This window comes from Topomyia yanbarensis, chromosome 3 (genome assembly GCF_030247195.1).
Source record: "Topomyia yanbarensis strain Yona2022 chromosome 3, ASM3024719v1, whole genome shotgun sequence".
Lineage (NCBI taxonomy): Eukaryota > Metazoa > Arthropoda > Insecta > Diptera > Culicidae > Topomyia > Topomyia yanbarensis.
Window position 1 is genome coordinate 255,908,656 of NC_080672.1, and position 24,218 is coordinate 255,932,873.

At 39.5% G+C, this 24,218-nt stretch overlaps 1 protein-coding gene across 1 annotated transcript; it reads left to right on the forward strand.

Moving 5' to 3' along the window:
* Positions 1 to 24,218, forward strand: LOC131687877 (uncharacterized). The gene is made up of 9 exons (XM_058971968.1): positions 1 to 160; positions 216 to 725; positions 848 to 1,397; positions 1,461 to 1,847; positions 11,929 to 12,050; positions 12,114 to 12,334; positions 12,396 to 12,687; positions 23,062 to 23,611; positions 23,673 to 24,218. Exons 1-9 carry the CDS (start codon positions 48 to 50, stop codon positions 24,054 to 24,056), a joined length of 3,129 nt encoding a protein of 1,042 aa, XP_058827951.1. The 5' UTR covers positions 1 to 47; the 3' UTR covers positions 24,057 to 24,218.

The following is a 24,218-nucleotide window of genomic DNA, read 5'->3' on the forward strand; positions in this document are numbered from 1 at the left end:
ACCCTCGGTGTTTGCATGTCGCGATTCATTTGTCCCTAGAAACTAGTATGGCAAACGTCGTGATTCTAGTACTGGGTATAGCTTTGGTGCTTGTATCTCCGGGGCTGGGAGCTAATATTCTCTGTTTGACTCCAATCCCGAGCCATAGTCATCATATTTGGTAGGTGAAATGTGTCCAAAAGAGCGCAAGTAAAAGTGATTTCATCTGTACATAGGAACAGAGCATGGATGGAAGCATTGGCAGCAAGAGGACACAATCTGACGATCGTCTCAGCCGACGTTGAGAAGGTCCCCAAAACAAACATGACCTACATACATCTGGAGGAAGCTTACACCTATCTGCATGAGGTGTTAGACTTAGGCGATATGGCCAATGAGAATGCTTTTGGTGGAGTTCGAAGTTTGTATGCCTGGGGAACGGGGATGTGCAAGGGAGTGCTCCGTTCCACCGGAATGGATCGTATCATGGCGTATCCCGACGATTTCAGAATTGATCTCGTTGTAGCCGATGTCACCCTGGGACCGTGTTTATTCGGACTGCTGCAGAAGTTTGGTAATCCGCCGGTGGTCGGAGTTACAGCGTATAATAACCCGTCTTATACGCCCGATTTCATTGGAGGACACAAACACTACGCTTACGTTCCGTATGTGATGCTCAACTACGATTACGATATGAGCTTTTTTCAACGTTTGTACAATTATGTTGTCTACTGCTACGATCACTAGTAAGTATGTTAGGTTTTCAAATTCACTCAATCAAATGAATATGCCAATCTTTAAGTTTCGCCGATGAAAATTTTTCTTCATATTATATCTAACCAAGATTTTGCATATATCTATTTTATAGCTACCGTCATCACGTGTTTCTTTCAATTATTGAAGACTATATGAGGCAATACCACAAACTAGATCATCTGGAAAGTGCGTCGGAACTGGAGAAACGTGTCTTCCTGCTGCTTGTGAATTACCACTACTCCGTTGACTTTCCTGAATCCGTTCCACCGAATCATATTCCAGTAGGAGGTCTCCAAGTCATCCCACCGAAAGAGCTTCCATCAGATATCAAGCAATTTATCGAAGCAGCACCGAAAGGATCCGTACTGTTTTCGCTAGGAACAAACGTCATGAGCAGCGACCTTGGCGACAACACCATACGAATGTTGCTCGACGTTTTCCGACAATTTCCCAAGTACAACTTTTTGTGGAAGTTTGAAACTGAAATGAAATTTGATCTTCCAAAAAATGTTATGATAAAAAAGTTTTTACCACAGAATGACATTCTGGCACATCCTAACATTAAGGCTTTCATTACCCACGGCGGAATGCTGAGTACCCATGAAGCAACGTGGCACGGAGTTCCGATGGTGGGCATTCCATTCGTCTGCGATCAGTACCGAGTAAGTGCTTTTAAACCCTATGAGTTTCTCCTAAAAATAAACCGAAACGTTTTCATTTTCCAGAACCTTCATAAATCCGTCCGAGCCGGAGTCGCAATCAAACTTGAACACAATGCTCTGACCACCGATAAGGTTCGAAAAGCATTGACACAAGTTCTAGAAACGCCTTCCTACCGAGAAAAAATGCGGATAAGATCATTGCTTTTCCGAGACCAACCCGAGCATCCTTTGGATCGTGCTATCTGGTGGATTGAATGGGCCATTCGTCACCCCAATGCCGAACACATCCAATCTCCCTCCAAGGGAATGAGCCCTTGGAAAAGTGAGCTGTACGACGTAAAGCTGTTCATCTTCGTAGTGTTCATATTTGTTGTGCTTAGCGTGAAATATGTTTTGTCAAACATTTTATCAATGCGTGCTGAGAAAAACGATTCAAGTGATAAAAAGATAAAATAATAAAAACCTGGTAGCTAGATACGGTTACATTGAACTGCCGCAGATTTTAGTTTATTGTACATTACGATAACTAGGTCAGTGATTATTATAGTACTGGTGCAAAGTTGAGTTTGAACGAAATGTTGGTTGAATGCGTCAAATTTATTTATTTATTGAAAAAATATATTCGTCATAACTATGCTATGTTCAAAGCAAATTATGTTATTTCGCACAACGATTCTGCATTATAAATTTCGCGCAAAAATAAGTGAAATTCACGTAAGTACCTGAATCAAATGAAATGTATATGAACCAACTACTTGTGTAAAAAACAACATGACCAAGCAGTTTACCGCGCATGTCGTAATAAATCACGTTGCGTCGGCGCTACTACTTTAATATTTGCGGTGCTTATGAGGAGTACATGTGATGATCACATTGGTTATGATTACAGCTTCGAGACAATTAATCAATCATTTTTATGACTCTTAATGGTACTGATACGCATATACTTTCTCATTTTTTTTTTGTTAGATTTATTGACAGTGCGGTACAGCCATCTTTATGCATATACACACTGGGCTAGGGCCAGGGGCGAACAATGAACAGCAAAGCGGTCTTCAAATTGTAGAAATCTAGTCTATGCGAAAATTTCCGACTTGCTATTTTCCATCCAATGTCAGTATAAGTTAGTTTAAATAGTAAATGAAATCTATAAAACTCAATTTGCTGATAGCAATAATTTGATACAAAATAGCATACTAGAAAATGCATACTTTCCTGGACGTCTAACCACGGGAAAATGAGCATCAGAGTTATACGACTCATTAGCTTCACTGCACGGTTTTCAAGGTGCTTGTTATTGCTAAACAAATAATTGAATGCAAAAAGAAAACAATATAATAATGAATAGACGTGATTCATTGGTTGAATACTTTTTAACTGCATTACTCTTCAGTTGAACCTCCGCTAGCTAGACCTTAGTCCAATTAAAAGACAAGGGATATTCAAAATAGGTGCTTATCGTTTCGACTTCGTCTCATCAGAGTCCGACAGTAACTTAGTGATAGGACTAAACTAGCGCCGGATTCATGCTAGCACCCTAAAAAATCGATAACACTATTTGTGTTTCTGAGCAAACCCATAGTCCTGTGTGATGTTCCACAAGAGTTTAATAATCAAAACTCCTTTTCTTGCTGATCTGATAACACTACAGGTTTTTGGAAAATCCAATTCGTATTGTCTAGTAGTTCGAAATTCTCAAATATAATATAATTAAATATAATTGACATTGTAACAAGATCGCGATATTGTCATGAAACGTATAACACTTTTGAACGTACATAAATTGTCCCAATTCCCATTGTTCATTGAATACACAATTTATTTCCTGACGACAATACCGATTATCGACAAATTCGTCTGGATCCACCAAAAATGACTAAAATCATGAAAAACTTCACTAATGCTTATTTTTTTGGCACATCTAGGTAAAAAATCAAGGAAACTTATTGCTTGGAAACATTTTCAAGCCAGAATACGATACCAATATCTCATTTACAAAATGTTCACTTTTCCGTGGCTCGGAGTGACAGATTCATTCTGGTTCGCTATGACAATATATCGCTATGATGCACATTTATTGAGTCTGTTTCTCCCTCGCCGAGAAAACATATTGTCCTTGATGGAGAAACTCGACTAACTTAAAGGAACCTTCTTTTGGATTCAGCGGAACATCAAAGTAATATTTGAGATTTTTTTTGTGGAAAAATTAAGACATTTTGATCTTGTTATTTAGAAAATGATTCTTTTTTTCTTCGAAAATTCAAAATGGCGGCTTGAAAACACACGAGGTAATCAGTGAATCAACTGATTCGATGTGAAATGCCAACGAGCCACAGATAAGCAGAATCGGACTATCGTGCGCAGTGGTTGCATGTTGGAACAGTGTCGTGACCTGAAAGCAGCTGAAAAAAACGATCATGAGGAAGAAAAGTACCCGGTACCGATAACAACGAACGACCGCGGCAGTTACCTTTTGACCAGGGCCGTCTTAAGTGTCTTACTCATTACCGTTAGTAACACGTCGTCCGCGAAACGCACAATTTTCACTTTCCCGTTCAACCGCAGTGCTAAGACCCCATCGTACTTCCCGTTCCAAAGAGTTGGACCGAGAATGGAGCCCTGAGGAACGCCTGCTGCAATTCGTATTGACTACTGCCCTTCGTTCGTCTTGTACATCAGTACTCTACTCTGGAAATAGCTCTTCAGGATCTGGTTCAGTCCTCTGTGTAGCGCTGCGGCATTGGCCTATACGAGGCTGGATGGCCCGGTGATTTCCCTAACTTTAACAGCAACACCAGCTTCTGTACCTTCCACATTGCGGGGAAATTGCCTTCATCTAAACACTTCTGCAGTAACATCCTGAACATGTCCAGATACGCCAAGATCGCAGCTTTCAGCGCCACGCCACGTCGCTTCGACGCTTCTTAGAGCTCGTCGTTGGTCGCTTGCAACTAAGCTGTGATTGCTCCTTCTTCTTCGCCATACGTTGTCGGTGACCAGGTAGTTGGATCGTGCTTCGGGAATAGACCCTCGATGATTATCTTTAGCTTACCCGGGCATAATTCAACTGGTGTCGACAGGTCCTCATCTTCGTCATGACTGCTCAGTACGCGTCCCCCAGAGGTTGGCGTCTACTTCTCAGCACAGCTACTTATGGCAAACTAGAAGCTTGATCTCTCGTTTTAAAGCGTCGTAATCCCAAATCTACGAACTGGGACATCTACGAAGAGAGCTTGGCGACTAGGTTTCATGGGACGACGATTGAATCTCCAAGTGATTTGGATGAGGTCGTGGATAAAATAAGCTCACTCATAGTAGCAGCATACCAAGAGGCTTGTCCGCTTCGAGTTATGCGTGCTTCTAGAGGAACACCTTGGTGGAATACCGAACTTGTTCGACTCAAAAAGTTATGTAGGAGAGCTTGGAATCGCAGACGCAGGGACGGGTCGGAGGCATTTAAGTTGGCTCGCAAAGCATACAGAAATGCCCTTCGATCCTCTGAGCGAAGTGGTTGGAAAAGCCTCTGCACAAATGTCTCAAGTCTCAACGAGACTAGTAGATTAAATAAGTTACTTTCGAAATCGAAACACTTTCAAGTCAGTTCCATTCGAACTGCTAATGGTGAATACTCGTCTGACGAAGATGTAGTACTCAACTGTCTTTTTGACACACACTTTCCAGGTTGTACGGAACCATCACTGACGACTGCCACTGAGTTCTTTTTAGGCAGTTCTGATTCTTGGGCATTTGCTCGTAGAATTGTGACCACCGAATCGATCAAATGGGCGATTGAAAGTTTTGCTCCGTATAAGTCTCCGGGAAAGGATGGAATTATTCCAGTTCTACTACAAAAAGGATATGAACACTTCAAGCATATTTTGAAAAAGGTTCTTAGTTGCAGTCTTGCAACAGGATACATTCCATTAGCGTGGCGGGAAATAACTGTCAAATTCATTCCCAAAGGTGGCCGCGTCACTTATGAGGAGGCAAAGACCGATCAGTCTGACCTCCTTCCTCCTCAAATCAGTAGAACGTTTAATCGACCACTACATTCGGGATGGTAGCTTGGGCGAGCACCCGCTGCATACAATGCAACATGCATATCAGCGGGGGAAGTCTACTACCACCCTGTTACACAATGTTGTCTACAACATTGAAAAAGCTTTTTCACAAAAGCAATCAAGTTTAGGAGTTTTTCTCGATATTGAAGGTGCTTTTGACAACGTGTCTTTCGAATCCATTTTGGAAGCAGCACGAGATCATGGAGTACCTTCATATATCACGAACTGGATACACGCAATGCTTAGCAACCGACATCTATGCTCATCGTTAAGACAAGTCGAGATGAGGAAACTGAGTGTCTGCGGATGTCGTCAAGGTGGTGTGCTGTCGCCACTTCATGGAACCTTGTCGCCGATAGCTTGTTGATAAAACTAAATGAGCTTGGATTTCCGACGTATGGTTTCGCCGATGATTATCATATAATGATCACCGGTATTTGCATTAACACACTTTTTTGATTTGATGCAACAAGCCTTATGTGTTGTTGAGCGGTGGTGTCTTCATGTTGGACTATCAGTTAATCCAAATAAAACCTCAATGGTGCTTTTCACGCAACGAAGGATTACAACCGGAGCTCGTCCATTGCAGTTTTTTGACTCTGAAATTATTGTCGAAGATCAAGTTAAGTACGTTGGGGTAATTCTCGACTCAAAACTTAATTGGACAGCTCACATCGATTTCAGGATCAAGAAAGCTTGCATGGCCTTTGGCCAATGTAGACGGGCTTTCGGCAAATCTTGGGGACTCAAACCCAAGTACATTTAGTACCCACTGCTGCTCTCGAAGCACTCTTGAACATAAAACCACATGTGTTTCTGAAACAAGAAGCACTTTCTTGTGCATACCGTCTTAAGGGTACTGGGCTCTGGAACAGTAACCCAATAGATCGTGTAACTAGCCACACAAGACTGTGGCCCCAAATGGTTACTTGGGATGAATATACACTTGCTTTCAGTGACCTTACACTCACATGTAGTTTTCCTTCTAAAACTTTCAATGTGAGAATTCCTCTTCGTGGGGAATGGCTGTCTGGCTGGATGGAGCGACAACTTGAAGAATACGTAGTTTGTTATACGGACGGTTCTTTGTTGGAGGGCCGAGCCGGTGCTGGTGTCTATTGTCATGAGATGAGATTAAACCAATCTCATTCGCTTGGTAGATACTGTACCGTATTCCAAGCAGAAATCTTTGCGATTCTGTGTGGCGTACAATCCGCACTTCAACAGGGAATTTGCGGTAAAAGAATCTATTTTTGCTCTGACAGTCAGGCTGCCCTGAAAGCACTTAGTTCGGCAGATTCGAGATCGAAATTAGTAATCGCATGTCGAACTCAAATCGAAGAACTTAGCATTTCAAATGCTATCTACCTTCTATGGGTACCCGGTCATTCCGGTATTACTGGAAATGAATGGGCGGACGAATTGGCTAGAGCTGACGCTGCGACAGATTTCGTTGGTCCAGAACCAGTTCTACCACTGTCAATAAGTTGGATAAAGCACAAGATTCGCTCTTGGGCTGCATTCGAACATGCCAACCATTGGCGTAGCTTGCAAACTTGGGTTCAAACAAAGGCTTTTCTGCCGGATGTGAGTCCGAAAATGTCAAGAAATTTGTTGCATTTTTCCAAGCACAACTGCAGTATTCTGGTCAGGGCACTGACTGGACATTGCAAACTCAATTATCACATGGCTACTATTCAGCGCGCTGAGTATTATTCATGTGATCTTTGTGAATCCGATTACGGAACATCATATCATTTGATATGCAATTACCCTGTATTAATGCAATTGCGCATCCGGATTGTTGGTTCTCCATGCATAGATGAACCTATGTACAGAGAGCTGAAATTTAAGGATATGCTTTTGTTCCTAACCCAGTGTGGTAAAGAGCTATAGTTTTTTAGCCGTATTTGAATGACAATATCTCTTCGGGGGTGTTGATATATCCGCTCACTGTTTGAGTAGAGGTTCTAAATCCCTCCGGGGGTTGGAAGTTTTATTCCTGCTGTTGTAGTACCTGCAGATCGTTCAGCATCACTTCGGGGGGTGCAGAATGCTCTGTTTTAATTGTTCTGTGTCGTTGTTTTCCTTACCCCTAACCTTACCACTTCCCCAATCCTTCCCATCAGGAGAATGATGAAAAGACGATTCTTGGCAAGGCACAAATCTCCGATCAACATGGGGAACGTGCCATTTGAGCCAGACGCTACTGATTCCTGATTCCCTCAGAGGTTGGCGACTACTTCTCAGCACAGCTACTTATGGCAAACTAGAAGCTTGATCTCTCGTTTTAAAGCGTCCCTACCTTCTCGAAACGTCGCTTGCGCTCCTCTCTCACTCTCCGATCTTGTTCGCTGAGCCCGCCTTCTAACTCTAAGACAAGCAGCATGTAGCGTACTGAAATACTCATTTAACCAGTAAGCCGCACGCAGTCTACTGCATGGCTCCAGTTTTCGTTGCATTGTAACGTCACAAGCCGTCACAATCCTTCTTGTTGAATAAGTCGCATCAACGTATTTGATTCCGCTGTTCGCCAAAGTTACTCAACAAAGAGGTTTTGGTTAAATACTTTCGTCTTCCACATTAGCTTGCCGATCGTCCTTCTCCGTGCTGCAGCAGGGATCCATTGGCCGATGCGGTAGCGAATAGCCTGGTGGTCGCTATGGGGATGCTTCTCGCATACTCTCCAGTCCATGTCCGCCGTCAGTCAAGTACTACAGAATGCGGCGGAATTTCTCTCGGTACCGATGTCCGTCTCGTGAACCAATAAGCTCACAGTTTTGTCACCTAGCCTCCACAATGAGCCGACCGGTAGGTGTCGAGGTCCGCCGCCAATTTTCACTACAGGAAATAAGATAACTTGTGCAAATGAAACTTTGAAAATTTCATTTAAAATATTAGGCAGGGTTTTGTTGAACATGTTCAATTTCTTCAAAATATTTCCGGGAAGGGGGGGGGGTGGGGTTTGTCCTCAGTTCCTCCCAAAGTCTGTATACGTGTAATTCAAATTCAAACATTGGACTATAGGCAACTTTAACTTCAAGTTTCTTTAATTTTTAGCGACACACTGAGGAGTTACAAATAATCGAGTGAACCTTTTTCGAATACAGTCGTTAGTATGGATTGATATCCATCATCAGTGCGGCGTCCCCAAAGTTTCGGGGCCCCGGCCCTGGCCCAGATCCAGTGTACCCATTCGTAAAGACGATACTGCTTTTGATCGATTATATAGGAGTGAATTGAGTTGTTGTTGAATGACAAATGTATACAAATAGCGTTCTGAGGATTATGGATTAGCACGCTAGAGAAAGTGAAAAATTATATTCGGGAGCTGAAGAAAAAGAACTAAAAGAGATCAACCACCTGATTAAGATGATAAGTGCAAAAATTGCAAAATTGGATGGCCTCATATGATTTACTGGCTGGGGTAATTATCGAGATATAACCCCCCTCAATATCGCTTATACGCTGCTCCTCCGTATTCTGTTTAGCAGACAGTGCCCATTGTGGGAATATTTGATTAGTGATTACCACAGCGGGTTACGAGAAAACGAACGACGGACCATTATCTTATGACAATACTGCTTGCGTACTTATTATAAGATTAACTTAAGATTGATAGATAAATTGAAACAATGTTACGATATGGTGTGCAAAGGAACGAATGCATAGTCACAGGCTTCTTGGTTTCATAGAAGACTTCGGAATAATTAGCGTCGATCACCAATCAGTCGCAGATGACTAAATATAAATTCTGCCAAGCCATATTCGGCGATCAATACTTTCCCCGAATGCAATCGAAAAAATGAGAGCTTTCATTTTTTTTTTAATGAATGGTCATTCACATTTTTTATATAATTTTTTAACTATAATTTACGACATCAGTAAGCTATAATCAATTGCCAAATTTTGATAAAAAAAAATGGATTTTATATACACTTTATAAACGTATAGAGTGGAAATATGGCTAAGGATGCAATTTCAATGACCAGATGCTGGCAAAAAGCAGTCGGTGATGCTGAGCAGCAGCTTGTGAAGAAGTTGAAGACACGTATCGAACTTAAAATTCGACATTTCATTTGAACGGATAAAAAGCGCACAATATATCTTTAAACTACAATAAATTGAGAACATTTACTTCTATTTTTGGCTTTAATTTGTTAATTGCAGGATACACAAGTTAAAGCATAAATAAAATTAAGAGTTTTCAGTTATTTTATATAAAACATATAAACTTTCATTATTCGTAAACAAAAATTAACGCATTAAATAGCGATGGAAAAATAGTCAATTTTATAAACAGCCAAAGTTCAAAAAACCAAAACATGAAAAAAAAATGCAGAAAAAATTGATGATTATTTTCGCTAAGGCGCATGAGGATTTTTTTTCAGAGAAGCTTAAAAATCGGGTGTTAATCTGATCCGATTTAATTTTTAAGCCTCATTAACATGGAATAAAAATTAAATCTGCGGAAAATACATTGGTTATCTTTTTTAAACTAACCAGTTTCCGGATTATAGGAAATAAATAACTAAGTAAAATAACTGACGGCTCCGATACTTGAGTGAGAAGCGTGACATACACTCAATCCAGTGCACAGTGGGACGAGTCTGGACTTAAGTCCAGATATGAAGGTCACGCGATATGTTCATCAATATTTTTCTTGTGTTGGCCTATGTGTCGGAGACAATTTGGCAAGATTTTGAGCTATTTGGATAAAAAATTCACAGCTTTTAGAAAGACGCAACTCCAATGTTTTTCGCCGAATTTTCTCTGTTTAAATTATCATTTGCTCAACTTTTGGTATATGAATCGATTCAGTATCCCGAAATAACCCAAGTGAAATAAAATCTGTTAGAATAAATCACATATGATGTGATGTGATGTGATATTAAGCCATAATCATTTCAATACTTTTCTAGTGGCTGCGAGTAGGCTTACGATAGCCCCGAAATACTTTATCATAAAACATTTACTCAATTCCTGTACCCCAGTGACGTGGGCAAAAAAAATAGAACCATGACGAGATCGAGGGAAATTTGGAAAATCGCAAATGAGATAAGAAATAGAAAAATGGAACAGAAATAATAATAAAATTACTGTTTTGGTATCAAAGTGTCGACTAAAAATCTAATTGATAATGGAGACTTTACAAAACAAAGTATTTGAGCTGTTAGCCCCCTCCCCCTAATGGAAAAGGCTGCGCAGAATTTTACAAAATACTGTTTTGGACCCCTAGAGGAAGTGGAATTACGTTAACGTTCATAATATTTGCTTGCCTATGTTTTTAATGCCACGATAATGTCAAGAATGTCGGTTTCTTTTTGCCCTTTTTATTAGCGACTATTAAGTCAATTTTTAACTGTTGTAATGGCATTTAATTAACAAGGGACTGGAAGATGCGAAGCATATTTTTCAATATTAAGAGCCATAGTACTCAAGGAAGAGCAAGAAGTTGAAAGTTTAGAAAAGCGTGGAATAGGGTCATATGAGCATGACCTTACCTGGCTCATATGACCCTATTTATTGTGTAAGTTTTGTAATTTTTCATTCGAAAAAATGTTTGTCTGAGAAGAGGCCCTTAAAAATTATTTAATTGTAATTAAAAGTATTCGTTCAACGATCTAATACAACCATTCAAAAATTGCAAAAGGTTGTTTTAAATTATGCAACATAAGTAGGTATCCCCAACCGTCACGTCTCCTTACTCACCACTACCAGTGTTGATTCGACATTACATTTGCCATACAACATATATTGGACATCAACTAGAAGACGTCAAGCTCGTTGGACTATAAGCGCCAACAGATTATAAACAAGGTTTAAATAGGACATGATCATTATTAGGATTTCACGATTTGTAAAGATTGTGTTAGAATTTACCACGTACAGGTGTTTATCTCGTGATCGTAGACTGGTAGCTAATTACAGATCATATAGATATCAGCCTACACGCGCTTTTGTACGATATCGAATAATGCAGCTCGACCTACTTGGGCAATGCGCGGATTTTACTGAATCAAAAGACAGGGGTTTCGATTACGTACAATGTTCACAACATAGAATTTTGTTTGAATAGAGCTGAAAACATAATTATGACGTAAATAACACAGAGTGCCAGGGGCGGCGCCAGAAAAATTATTCGAGGTAAGGGCTGTTGTACAAAACATAATACGTAATAACCTAATATTATTAAAATCATTGAAAATTTTGGTTTCCAATGATTTTAAGGTTGAAAATAATTTTAAAAAGAAACTAATATGAAATTTCTCAACAAGTAGATTTTGTTCGGAGGAGGCTTCGAACTCCCAGGACCCCCCAAAATTTTACATCATCTACTATTATTCCAACACACCAGTCTCCCCTACCAAACCATCTTCATTATATCAATTGCCATACTGCACTCAGAGCAACCAGTCAGCCGCTAGTCTTACTTCATTACTCGCGATCATTCCCATCAGCCGTAACTACTTGAGATAATGAATCTAAAAGAAATAATCGCATTTGTAGTTTTAATATTTACACTTCAAATCACGAACGGTGCTAACATACTGTGCATCTTGACTGTTCCAAGCCCAAGCCATCACATCTGGTAAATTGCCACTGATTTGCATAGATAAGCGTAATCTTATGTCATTAATTTGTTGATTCGTAGGAACCGTGTGTGGATGGAAGCGCTGGTAGAACGAGGGCACAATTTGACGGTTGTCTCGCAGGATGGGGACAAGTCCAAACCAAATCTCACTTACATCTTGCTGGAAACTGTTTACAGCCATTTATATGAAAACGGCGAAATTAACTATGTAGAAATGTCTAAAGAGAGCTCGTATCAAACAGTGTTTTCCTTCATGAACTATTTCGTGAGCGTGTGTACTCGTACGTTCTGAAATACTGCACTTAGATACAAAATACAATTTCTTTCTCTTTTACTTTGCAGCTATGCTCAAGTCTGAAGGACTGAATGCAATCGAACTATATCCAGATAATTTTAAATTCGATCTAGTAATCTACGACTTCGGATGTGGCCCCTGTCTGCTGCCACTGCTTCACAAGTTCAAATATCCGCCATTGTTGGCTCTGACGCCATTCAACAATCCCCCCTACTCAGTTGATGTCGTGGGTGGCCACAAGCACTTCGCGTACACTCCATACTTTGCGCTAAACTATGATACTAAGATGAATTTTATACAACGGACATACAATACCTTTATCTCACTAGTCAGTTCAGCGTAAGTATCAGCGATGTTGCATTGCATCGTACAATTAGAGTAGTGTCTAATTTCACCCTATTATCGATGGAATGCGTACAAATCGGCCTCAACAGCTTTTCTTCGTTGTTGAAAACCAAGATGTCATGAAAACGGTGGAATGTTTGTGTCTGAGCGCAACGAAAACTCGAATTGAGTGCCCTACCATTTGACTCAATGCGTTGAACAGAGATGGCAAACGCTGCTCTAACCAACGGCCTCAAATTGGTAGGGTGATAATAGAAACATGGCGAAAATAGGCTCATTAACCTATGCAATTATATTGCATCGAACAATATAAGTAATTATTTTGAATGAGCATTGTTGCCATTTGGTATTACTGAATTTTGTGATATAAAGCCTCAGCAAGGAATCCGTAGTATTGATTGTAATTCAGAATTGATCAATTATGTTGCAGTTATTACTACATAATTATCATAAATCATTTTACAAAAAAAAACCTTCATTCGAGGTAGAATGAGCTTTGCGGGACCAGATCACTACACTGAAATCGCACTCTATAACCTCTGTCAACGGTGCGCGGTATAAATCAGCGCCAGTGCCCGTTATGTGCAATGACCGAGAAGGAACTTATCAAACACGGTAGTGAGCAGCTGTACCAAATAATCCAACGCATTATTCAAAGAATATAGGCGGACGAAGAATTGCCTGCTGGTTGGCTGGATGGACTTATTTGCCAAATCTACAAGAAAGGGCACATACTGGAGTGTGCTAATTACTGGGGGATATCTCTCCTGAACTCGGTGTATAGAATACTGTCGCGTATCCTGTTGAGCAGACTGAGACCGCTTGAGGAGTCCTTCGTCGACGAATACCAGGCTGGTTTTCGTGAGGGCCGATCAACAAAGGCACAGATGTTCGGCCTACGGATGATCCTAGACAAATTCCGGAAGTATAAGTTGCAGATCCACCATCTGTTCATTGATTTAAGGCGGCGTACGACTCAGTGAGAAGAAATGAGCTGTGGCGGATAATGTCAGAACATGGTTTTCCGGCGAAACTGATTAAACTGATACGAGCGCGTTAAACCATCAAAATCAGGTATTCGGATCGCAGATGAGATCTCAACCTCATTTGTGACCTTAGATGGACTGAAGCAAAGCGATGCACTTATAAATTTGCTGTTCAATATTGCTCTTTAAGGAGCTATCAGGAGAACTGGCGTGCAACTATCATCACAAGGTCGTATATGCTCCTTGGACGATATTGATGTTATTGGAATCGATCGTAGAGCAGTGGAAGAGGCCTTCGTGCCTTTTAAGAGGGAGACCATTTCTAGAATCATTTTCTTATTCAACATTTTAAAAATATTTTATTTTTGCAACCCTGTGTAACGGTTAAGTGAGAGTAACTTAATTAAGGGTACTGTTTATTTATATGTTTGTACGAGCGAAATATTGGTAGGGGTTCCTTAAAAGCAATTTTTGGTTGTTTCTTCCACCAACGTATTTATATAACTTTGGTTTGTTCTTGAAAGATTCGTTTTAAAAAGCATCAATTCGTCGAAATTTTCATTTTTATCCCAAGATTAACATCACTACAAATCAATGCGTTTACTAAAATTAGTGCCTAAAACTTTAAAGAATAAACCGAAGAAACTAATACTTAGATACATATCGCTCGTTCAAATATATAGATAAATTGACTCATATTCCTATATGCCATTGTGTTAGGTCCGTTAGTTTGATAATCTATACCTGACACAAATGATCATTTAATGGCATATCGAGGTGAAAAAAATACATTTTAGCCACGTATCCTCCGCCATCGAGTGCGGCATCTCACCCGCAATTTTGATGCGGCATCTCTTCCAATTGTATGGGAGAGATGCCGCACGACGACATTTTCCTCTGAAATTATGGATGACCATGCTCATGATCAGAATGCCTTCTAAAAGGTCCCAGCTGCTCAACCGATACATGATTTACCAAAAAAAAAATCGAACAATTTTAAAAAACGAAATTTTAATGTGGTCTGAAAAACTTTCGGCACTCCGTGATGCAACTGAACGCACATAATCATTAATAAAAATTTTGTAAGTGAATAATAAGGATTATTTTACATCTCCAGTCTTGTAATTCTTCAAAAGACAAACTCACAATATCATATTACCGTATAAAAGTGACACTATATAAGAGATATAGAAAGTGCGGCATCTCTCCCGAAATTACCCTATATGACAATGCACTGAGTTCGCGAGATTCGGGTTTGGAATACTACGAGCAATCCTTGCCCAGTCCAGCATCGGGAATGCCGAAAGACGTTCCACTAGCTCGTACCGGAGAGACGTTGAAAATACAATCGTCGACTTCATACACTCGGACCTTCGCGATTGTGTTCTTCACTATCAATACAACATTGACTATCGTTTCGAATTTCTCCATGTTCGGCGATGAAAGTCTTCTGATTCTCTTAAGGGGTTATGTTGAGAAGCGGGAAAAAGATGGGTGGGTAATGTCTAGGACCAGGGCCTAAAATTCTCATACCCATTCAATGAACGATGAAATTCACTGAATTCACCTTCGTCTTTTCGCTGCCTCCTTCGTTACTAAATTCACACAAAGCGAAACAATAAAGACAACGCCCCTTCTTCTTTCGATTCTATGGATGCGAGTAGCAGAAGTGACTTTCGTTTTCCTATGACAATACGAAAATTCAATCTCGTTTTAATTTCAAATCAGTAATTTTGATTTTTATTTTAATTTTCATTAAATGAAATTACAACAATGTGCATCATAAAATGCAACTAGAACGCCGCAAACATAGGAAATACGCACACCACTGCCTCTTCAGTCGTCCAATATCATTGCTAGCTTGTTATTCTCCCAAATCGAACAACGACAAATAAATATCGTTACTGGTTTCTTTTCGTTTGGCCAGCGCTATGTGCAATATCGAAGAGACTAATGTCGTTCTCAATTTCGAAGCGAAAACGAATGTGTGGAAGAAATAATGAAATTGAATTTACCCACATGCTTTGTCGTAGGCCGTTGTCTCATTTTCGGTTTCGTAATGTTCTAGTGGTTTAGAAAGTAGCATCGCTCGCTCGTCATTTTCGTCGGATTTTGGTAAACGAAAAAAACATTTTTCGACTCTGTCTAGGACATAACCGGAGTGTCGTGACTACTCGTTTGACTTGTAATTCAAATCGAATGATACTCAATGAAATATGTGGGATTGTTTCAAGTTATTCTATATAATAATTATGGTGGTTCTGAAAAGAATCTTTATTGTTGGCGTCTGCGTTGATAGGGGATGCACTGGATTCTAAGCTCGTTGAAACATTCATGAAATGAAATGAACAAATTTCATTTTTTCTTGCTTTGAATTATCAATGTTAAAATCACTCGAAACAACCATCGGAATCTTTTTCCTAGCGTACAAAAATGAATCACGCTTAGCGAAAAACTAGGGGCGGGTAATGTCCGGGAAGTGGTTTTAGTGGAGGTAACAACATAAAATCGTGTATTGGACATTTTACAATGATTCTCCTTAACCCCGCAAGACCACGGGGTTGGCAGCAGAGAGTTAAGTTGTTTGGAAAAGGCGACAGTTATTATATTATAACTAAAAATATTAAATATTTTTGTAAATTGCAAAGTTATTGCCGTGTTAACCTGAAAATTTGTCATTTCATTCATTTAGGAACAATCATTGAAATTATGTCTATTTATGCTTTGCAAGATTTGAAATAACTTCGAAGTGCGGTCACGACACCCCTGTTATGTCATATACATTACCAACCCATCATTTTCCATTTTGCATTCGTCCTAATAAGGACGGTTTGTAGATAACTATAGTGATACATGACGAGAATCTTTTGAAACGATTCAAACCTTGCCGACGATTTGTTGCTGCTGCGTACACACATCCCCTTTTGCAGCTTATACTGAATGAGCACGCTTTGCATCAAGGCGTTCCTATTTATTAACTTTTCGATGCAGATGGAAGGCCATCCTTTTGTGCGATAAAGGAAAATATTTTCATCATTCGTTTTGGTGTAGCCTTCGCTTAGTGGCAGAGTTACCACATTCACTGATTTTCTTGGAAGGATTTGCAAAAACCTTCGGGTTTGTAGATTAATTTGAAAAATATATAATTTAATATATTAAATAATATATATTTTTTTAAATAATATATATTATTATATAATTATTTTTAATTATACAAATTAATAAAAGGAACTTCCTAATAAATATATTCTTTTTCCATTATATATTCATCCTAAGGACGGTTTGGCTATGACACAAATCCATCCACAATTAACAGCGCTAACGGAAAATAAGCACCACTAATTCTTTACAAGAATTTTGTTAGTCCTGAAAAGGACGGTTGGCAACATTAGAGGCGCGTGAATTTACTTATCTTCTTCGGGTAGGTTTGGCGGCCTTCTTTGGCTTTGGAGTCTTCGGCTTGTTCGCTGCAGCCTTCGATGTTTCGCTACCGCCTTTTCAGTGACTGCGTTTCTTAGCAGCAGCCTTTGGCTTTTTGGCCTTCTCACCGCCACCACCTCCACCAACGTTTTTCTTCTATCCGGTGGTAGTCGATTTGATTGGTCGTCCGATGCAGCTTCTCAATGGACGACCTAACACCTAACACGTACGTCCGTTATGCACTGCGTCTTACACACGTCTGGCTTTGAGAAAAGCTGCGACACCCCTATTTATAGGTTTTATCATTAATGTTGATTCTCATTTAAAGTAGTTTTTGAACTATTTAAGCAAATTTTATGTAGCAAACAACGTATCGGTAGCAAGCGTCAAACGTTTTCCTTCCGATTTATGCAACAAGACGAGCAATCCGTTTAGTAGAAGGAAAGTTATTAAGGTTCAAAATGTACGTATCGCCTTCGCTAATTTGCACTACTATCGGTTTCTCGCTCGTTCTCGTGCCGTGCATGAGCCTTTCCTTTCCGTCCGGCTTCTAATGGCATAACCAAAACGAATATGCCGGCTTTCCCCCACCAACTATTCTCGTCAAGCAACCCAATACGAATAATCATAGGAACAAACATGTAGTGAACCTATATTTAAAACTTTTCATCATTTTATTGTTCGGTTGGTGCACCATATTGACGGCTCTGTGCGGGATGGGCTGAAAGCTTTCATTTTTCCGAGTCGTTTTCGAAAGATTTTTCAAAACACTATTTTTCCGTTGATAATGAATGTGCTACATATTCCAAAGTTTAATACAACATTGGTACAAATATTTTCGACAAAATGCCGAAGAAATTGATTAAATCCATTCAGTACAACAAAAGATATAAGCGTTCAAAACCTTACATCATTTTTCTTCCGAAATTTTGAAAAGTGGCCCTTATATTGAAAGGTAAGTCGTTAGTCACGATAAAAAATTCATTAGTATATGTACCTGTGGTGTCCTTGAACAATCGATTAAAAAAAATTCTTCTTTTTGGAAACGGAGACGATTTTTCCAAAAAAAAAACACTATTTACATCTGAAAAAAAAATTTAAAAAATTCATAACAATAATATGAAAATTTTGACGAATGGAATGGAATCGTTCAAGGACATGACAGTTAAATTACAAACAAGACAAAAGGAAAAGTTTTGAGATCGGTTGAAAACTTTTCCGTAGTCTCGTAGTCAGCGCCAGGCCCGACGAGAGGGGGGGTCAGGGGGGGCAACTACCCTGGGGCCCGGGTCTGTTTTGGGGGCCCGCATTTTTAACCGAATTAAATTTATTTTAATTTAATTGTTGAAGTTTTTTGTTTCTGTTGACACTGCAAATATATTACAATCAAACACGTTCCAATGGTTTTCTGAAGTAGGTGAACGTAACCCAATCAGATTCATTTAACAGTGCAATTGAACCATTCTGGTTTCGTTTATCGCAAGTGTTTTTCAAAGTGTGCAGTATGAAGTGGTATACAATTTATCATATTCCTAGCTAACTGTCACTAATAAAAGTTGGATATTCTCGGAATAGGATTGATGAGTAGATGACGAAAATCAATGTATTTTGAAAATCAAGATGGCGAATTCCAGTTAAGACATCATTATAACCTAAAATATTGACGTTTTCGAAATAAGATAATCATATAATCGATATAGGTATAGTGATTTGTGATGCGAATGATATGATTATAGAAAACTTTTCTCAACCAGAAGACGCTATATTGGCCTTCAAAAGGGTATCGCTCATCTACTCATCAAACCCGCTTAAAAATACCCTCATAGTTTATACAGATATTGTTCGAAATAGCTCCAAGCTACCGTTTCTATCATCTACTCGTCAAGCCCTTTTCAAAAATTCCTAAATTGTTAGGGTTATCGAGATTATTGTTCAATCGGAAGTCTCCATCCTGGATTTCAAAAAGGTACCAAATATCCATTTTCATCATGTACTTGTCAAGCCCGTTCCGGAAATACCCATATTGTTAGGGTTATCGATAATATTGCTCAACCAACGAATTTTAATAAGAATGTGAAGCGAACTTTTTTTACGATCTAAATCCCAAAAACGAACTAATTTAATTTACGAACCCTTGGCTTGGTTCGTAAATGGAGGTTGCAGTGTACACATTTGATGCAGAAAATATGGGAATTTAACTAGATACTTATTCTACCCATTAGTTTCCACCAAAAGTTGAAATTCTTTCTCTCACAACTCTCTGTCTCAGTCTTTTAACAGCAGATTTCGCTGTTGGATCCCAGTCATCGCATTCGGAATGTTTTCTCTCTGAATGTCAGCGCAAATGTAACAACTGATTCCAAAACCGATTTCCAATGGGTGACATACAATTTCATCTCAGTCCAGATTATCGTATGAAAGTTAGCTTCAGGGCAAAAAAGATTATGCATAAAATTGCTGCCTTCACCACAGTCTGAAATATTTGAAAATATCCAGCCGGTTAATGCACCCATTGGAAGATCATTCAATATCAGTGTTAACCTTCCGGTAGTCGCACTAGTACACAGAGTGCGCGTCACTCAGGAAATCAAGCGAAAGCGTCTTTGAATACCAGCGCCTACTCGTTCAGTGAGCCATTCACGCGACTTCAGGAAGGCCAGACATAAAGTGTATAACTTTTGAACGGGTGCTTATGGACAAACAATTTTATCTTTGTTTTGTAGGTGAAACCTAGTCCTATTAGAATAATTGATAGTATAATTACAATTTTTGCCGATAGTGAAGTCACACGGGTTCAAAAACAGGCCAAAATTAAATCAAAATCAGTTATAAGTCTTTACACAGCATTCACAGCTATCTGGTCTCTTCGGAAAAGTTGTGTGTTTTATGATGATAAAAAATACCTTTGAACATTGTTAATGCGAAAAATTAGAAATAAAAAAGTTATGAGTAAAAATAGGAAATGAAGGAGTTCACCATAGAGAACTTCTCATAACTCGATTACTATGAGTGACAGAGACAACATGTCTTCTGCAAAATTTATAAAAATACTCTCCTCTACAACTTTGTCGAAGACAGCCAAGCGCTATCTCTTTCGGTTCAAAAGTTAAATTTTCTATAGCCTACTATGATCATTTTTTTAAAAAGATAATATCACCAAAAGATGGCGCTTTTTACACACACAAACATAGTAGGATATGTGAAATCACTAATATGGACAGTTTTGACTCCAGTGAATTAAGTACCTCAAAACGCTGTTTTGAGCCACTGTGCAAAGTGGCGTTTACAGAATTTTGACAACCTGCTTGGTTACTGAGATATAGCGAGAAACGTGCTGAGAAATTTTTCATTTTTTACTTCAATTGACTGTGTCTAGGGATTGGCTCAAATTATCTTGATGTAAAAGATGTTTTTATATGTAAAACTATCTGAGAAACACAATGGCATACTCATTTTCAAAACAAAAATGCACGAATTGTGAGAAAAATGCAAGTTAAGTTTTAAACTGGAAATGTAGCATATTTGGCAACACTGTAACCAAAAATAACTATTTTTTCTAGATTCCCTCACTCATTTCCTTCAAAATGCATCTCATCGATTATTCATAGACCAAATGAAGCCAAAGATATGAATAAAAGTTAATAATTGCTGATTTTTTTTCTATGGAAAATTTTCCTTGCACGATTATGACACCCTTCTAATTTTGTCATCAATACACGCCTATGGCACGTGTAAGTGTGAGTTTTGTTCACATTTATAGTGAAAACTCGCAACATAGTCAACCGATCTTCGTAATATTTGAGAGATTAATACAGAATAGATAGAAGCATCAATTGCCTTCTTTGAATTGTTTGTGCAATTTCTAAGTTTCAAGATATTCAATCTCAAACTTTAAAAATCGTTTTTCTCGAAATGTGCTAAATGGCGCTTGTCATAAGATAGCACAACAGCGACGAGCTAGCATAGAAACAAGATTCAGTTTGCTCCTGAAACCGAACATATGCGAACATGAATGCGTTGTACCGAAAAGCAAAGGACGAGGGAAACAAGCCAAACATTCGATTCATCGCGGCGGGCATGAATTGAATTTTGTTTCTCTTTCAAGCTCACGAAGGGATGTCAATTTTTCTAAGCTCTGATTCTGGGCAGCATTATTGTGCGTCAAGGGAGCATGAACAATGCCGATATGGACTGTATGGCAATGCCACAAAAAAGGTTTCCAATTGGAATGGTAAATCGGACGCAAGTCATTCTAATGGCCAGACACAAATATTCCTTTATTAATTTTTATTTTTTCCATCTACTACATGTTTAAAATACTGACGACTCTGTTAAGCTAACGCGTTGAATCGTGTCAAATAAACAATTTTCATAACAAATAGTTTAATTGAAACGGTTGCATCCGTATAGTTTCTCTAATCGATATTGAAATAAGAAGTCATATATGGTAGGGCCCGTCAGTACTTCAAACCCCGGGGCCCGGCGCGGCTCTCGACGGCCCCGGTCAGCGCAAAGACGCTTTTGGGTAACATGATTTCGAGATGATCGCGTTTAAAGTTTCAAGTATAAGCAACACCTCCATAAGGGAGCAAGATGAAAAACGTTATAACTTTGCGTCCACTGCTCCGATCTCTCTAAAATTTTGAGGTAACATTCTTAAAAACCTGAGCTTTACGATAGAAGAATAAAAACAAATTTCCAGTTTTTGGCCGACCTCAACATATATAACCCCTTAAAGAGGGACAGAATGATCGCCCTTAGAGCATCTTAAGTGGAGACAGTATATGTGCTACATTCGACAGATCAAATAACTCGCATCTAACAGCATCCCAAGCCTTACCCTGCAGACACTTGCGCAATCGTAGTATGTTCTCCTCTTGCTCGAATTAAACATGGTGTAGAACAAAGGTCAATCCTTCAGCATTCCGTCGAATTTAGGTAGGTCTCCAGGAACAGCCTGTGGCGCTACAATTCGGCTTCGATTGAGAACACACACTGCCTCGTCGGCGACCGTTGCTACTTCACCAAACCGCGGTTGATTTATCAAGTCGGTGTTGAGCGTTGGCCTGGACAGAAATCGACGTCATCTGTCCTGCGATGTATAATTTGCCAATTGCTGCTGATACTCACCGTGAAATACACGCACAAGCGCCGGTCTTGCGTGAACGGTCAGTTTAATGAACTCCGGTCTATGTGAGTCTATTGTTGGTGGACTAACCTGGGTACCAGCTATCGACGATGGTAAGACCGCTGAAATGTCGTAGAACCGCAGTTGGAAGGACTGTGCATGGTGAGCTGTGGAGAGAAGGGGCTTCTTCTGCATGGAAGGATGAACAACTTGCCATTGTTCGGATTGTCGCTTTTGCTGCGAGACTGGAATCAATGGAAGCGCGGACTGGGTCATTTGATACTCTTGTTGTGCTGACTGCAAATAAAGACAAAATTGGGAGCGTTGACCGCACTGATTCGTACGGAGAATGGAAGGGTTTCGATGCTACTGGAAGATGTTTGGAATTTACCCACATGTGTGCACCTGCAAATTCGGAAACTTCTGCTTCACCGGGGGTTTCATGCCGGCTAGCCACTCTTCTATTTTTATGCCTTGTCTTCTTCTTTGGTCTGTACTACTGACAACGATGCACTACCGTATTCCTTGAGTACCTTGTACATTTATTCCAGGAACCGCTTCTCCATCTTAAACTTTTCCTCGAGCTTCTTAAGTTCATGTTATTTTTGGCCGTCTTGCTCCGATTATTTTTTCCCTTAACTACATCAATTTGAATTTACTGCCGCTCTAGGCATAATTGTCCCATGTGTGTAGGGAATGCCATAGCACATGGGACATTTATGCATATAGCGGCAGTGTCATCTCTCTGCAGTTGAAAAACAATTCATCCCACGTGGCAATGCGTTTAATGAAATGTGATAGTACTGTACAAATATGATTTTGTTACCATTCCAGTTATCGCAATTTCTACATTTTACCGCGAGTGGATCAACAAGTTCGAGACCATTTCAACTACACCGACATGCCCTACTTGGGCGATTTGGAAAAGCGCACCCAGATAATGCTGGTTAACTCCAATCCAGTCATGGATGCCCTCGAGCCTCTTCCTCCAAATGTGATCGCTGTCGGAGGTGCACACATCAAAGATCTTGAACCTCTACCCGTTGATCTGGAAAAATTCATTACCAGTGGTAAAAAAGGAGCTGTTCTATTCTCGCTCGGTTCTAATGTTCGCAGTGATAAAATAGGCGAAGAACGTCAACGTATGTTCATCGATGCATTCCGCCAAATGCCGCAGTACAATTTTTTGTGGAAATTCGAAACAAATCTGAACCTCGATCTACCACCTAACGTAATCGTCAAACGGTGGATGCCTCAAACCAGTATTCTGGCACATCCAAACACCAAAGCGTTCATAACACATTCCGGCGGACTAAGCACACAGGAAGCATCGTGGTACGGTGTTCCACTGATTGGAATGCCATTCTTTATGGATCAAATCAGAGTGAGTTTTTTTCCCTCTACACATAATCAATACACTATTTACTCACTACCAATGGTTTCAGAATTGCCAACGATCAGTCAGTGCAGGTGTCGCAGAGGCACTCGACTTCAACTCGCTGTCCGTTGATAAAATTAGAAACGCGGTTTTAAAAGTATTACAGACACCAACGTATCGAGAAAATATGAAACGTAGATCTAAGCTTTTCCGTGATCAACCAGAAAAGCCATTAGACCGAGCAGTCTGGTGGATCGAGTATGCCCTTCGAAATCCGGATCTGAGTTATCTGAAATCGCCAACACTCGAACTGGGTACCGTTCGATCAAATTTACTTGACGTTTATGGATTCTATCTGCTTATCGTTGGAGTGGCATTCACGATTATAAAATATATACTACAATTGGTTTGCAAAAAACAAACCACTGAAAAATCGATGAAAAAAGAATGACGGAAATGGCTTTTGCAGTGTACAATATACAGTTTTTAAAAATGTGATTTAATTACGTTAGAAGTGCTTCATCTATTATAAATCATGGCAAAAACGTTATCAAATAATTCATTTTCAAAAAATAAAAGGTTTCAACCCACGAACAAAAATATATGAATCTTA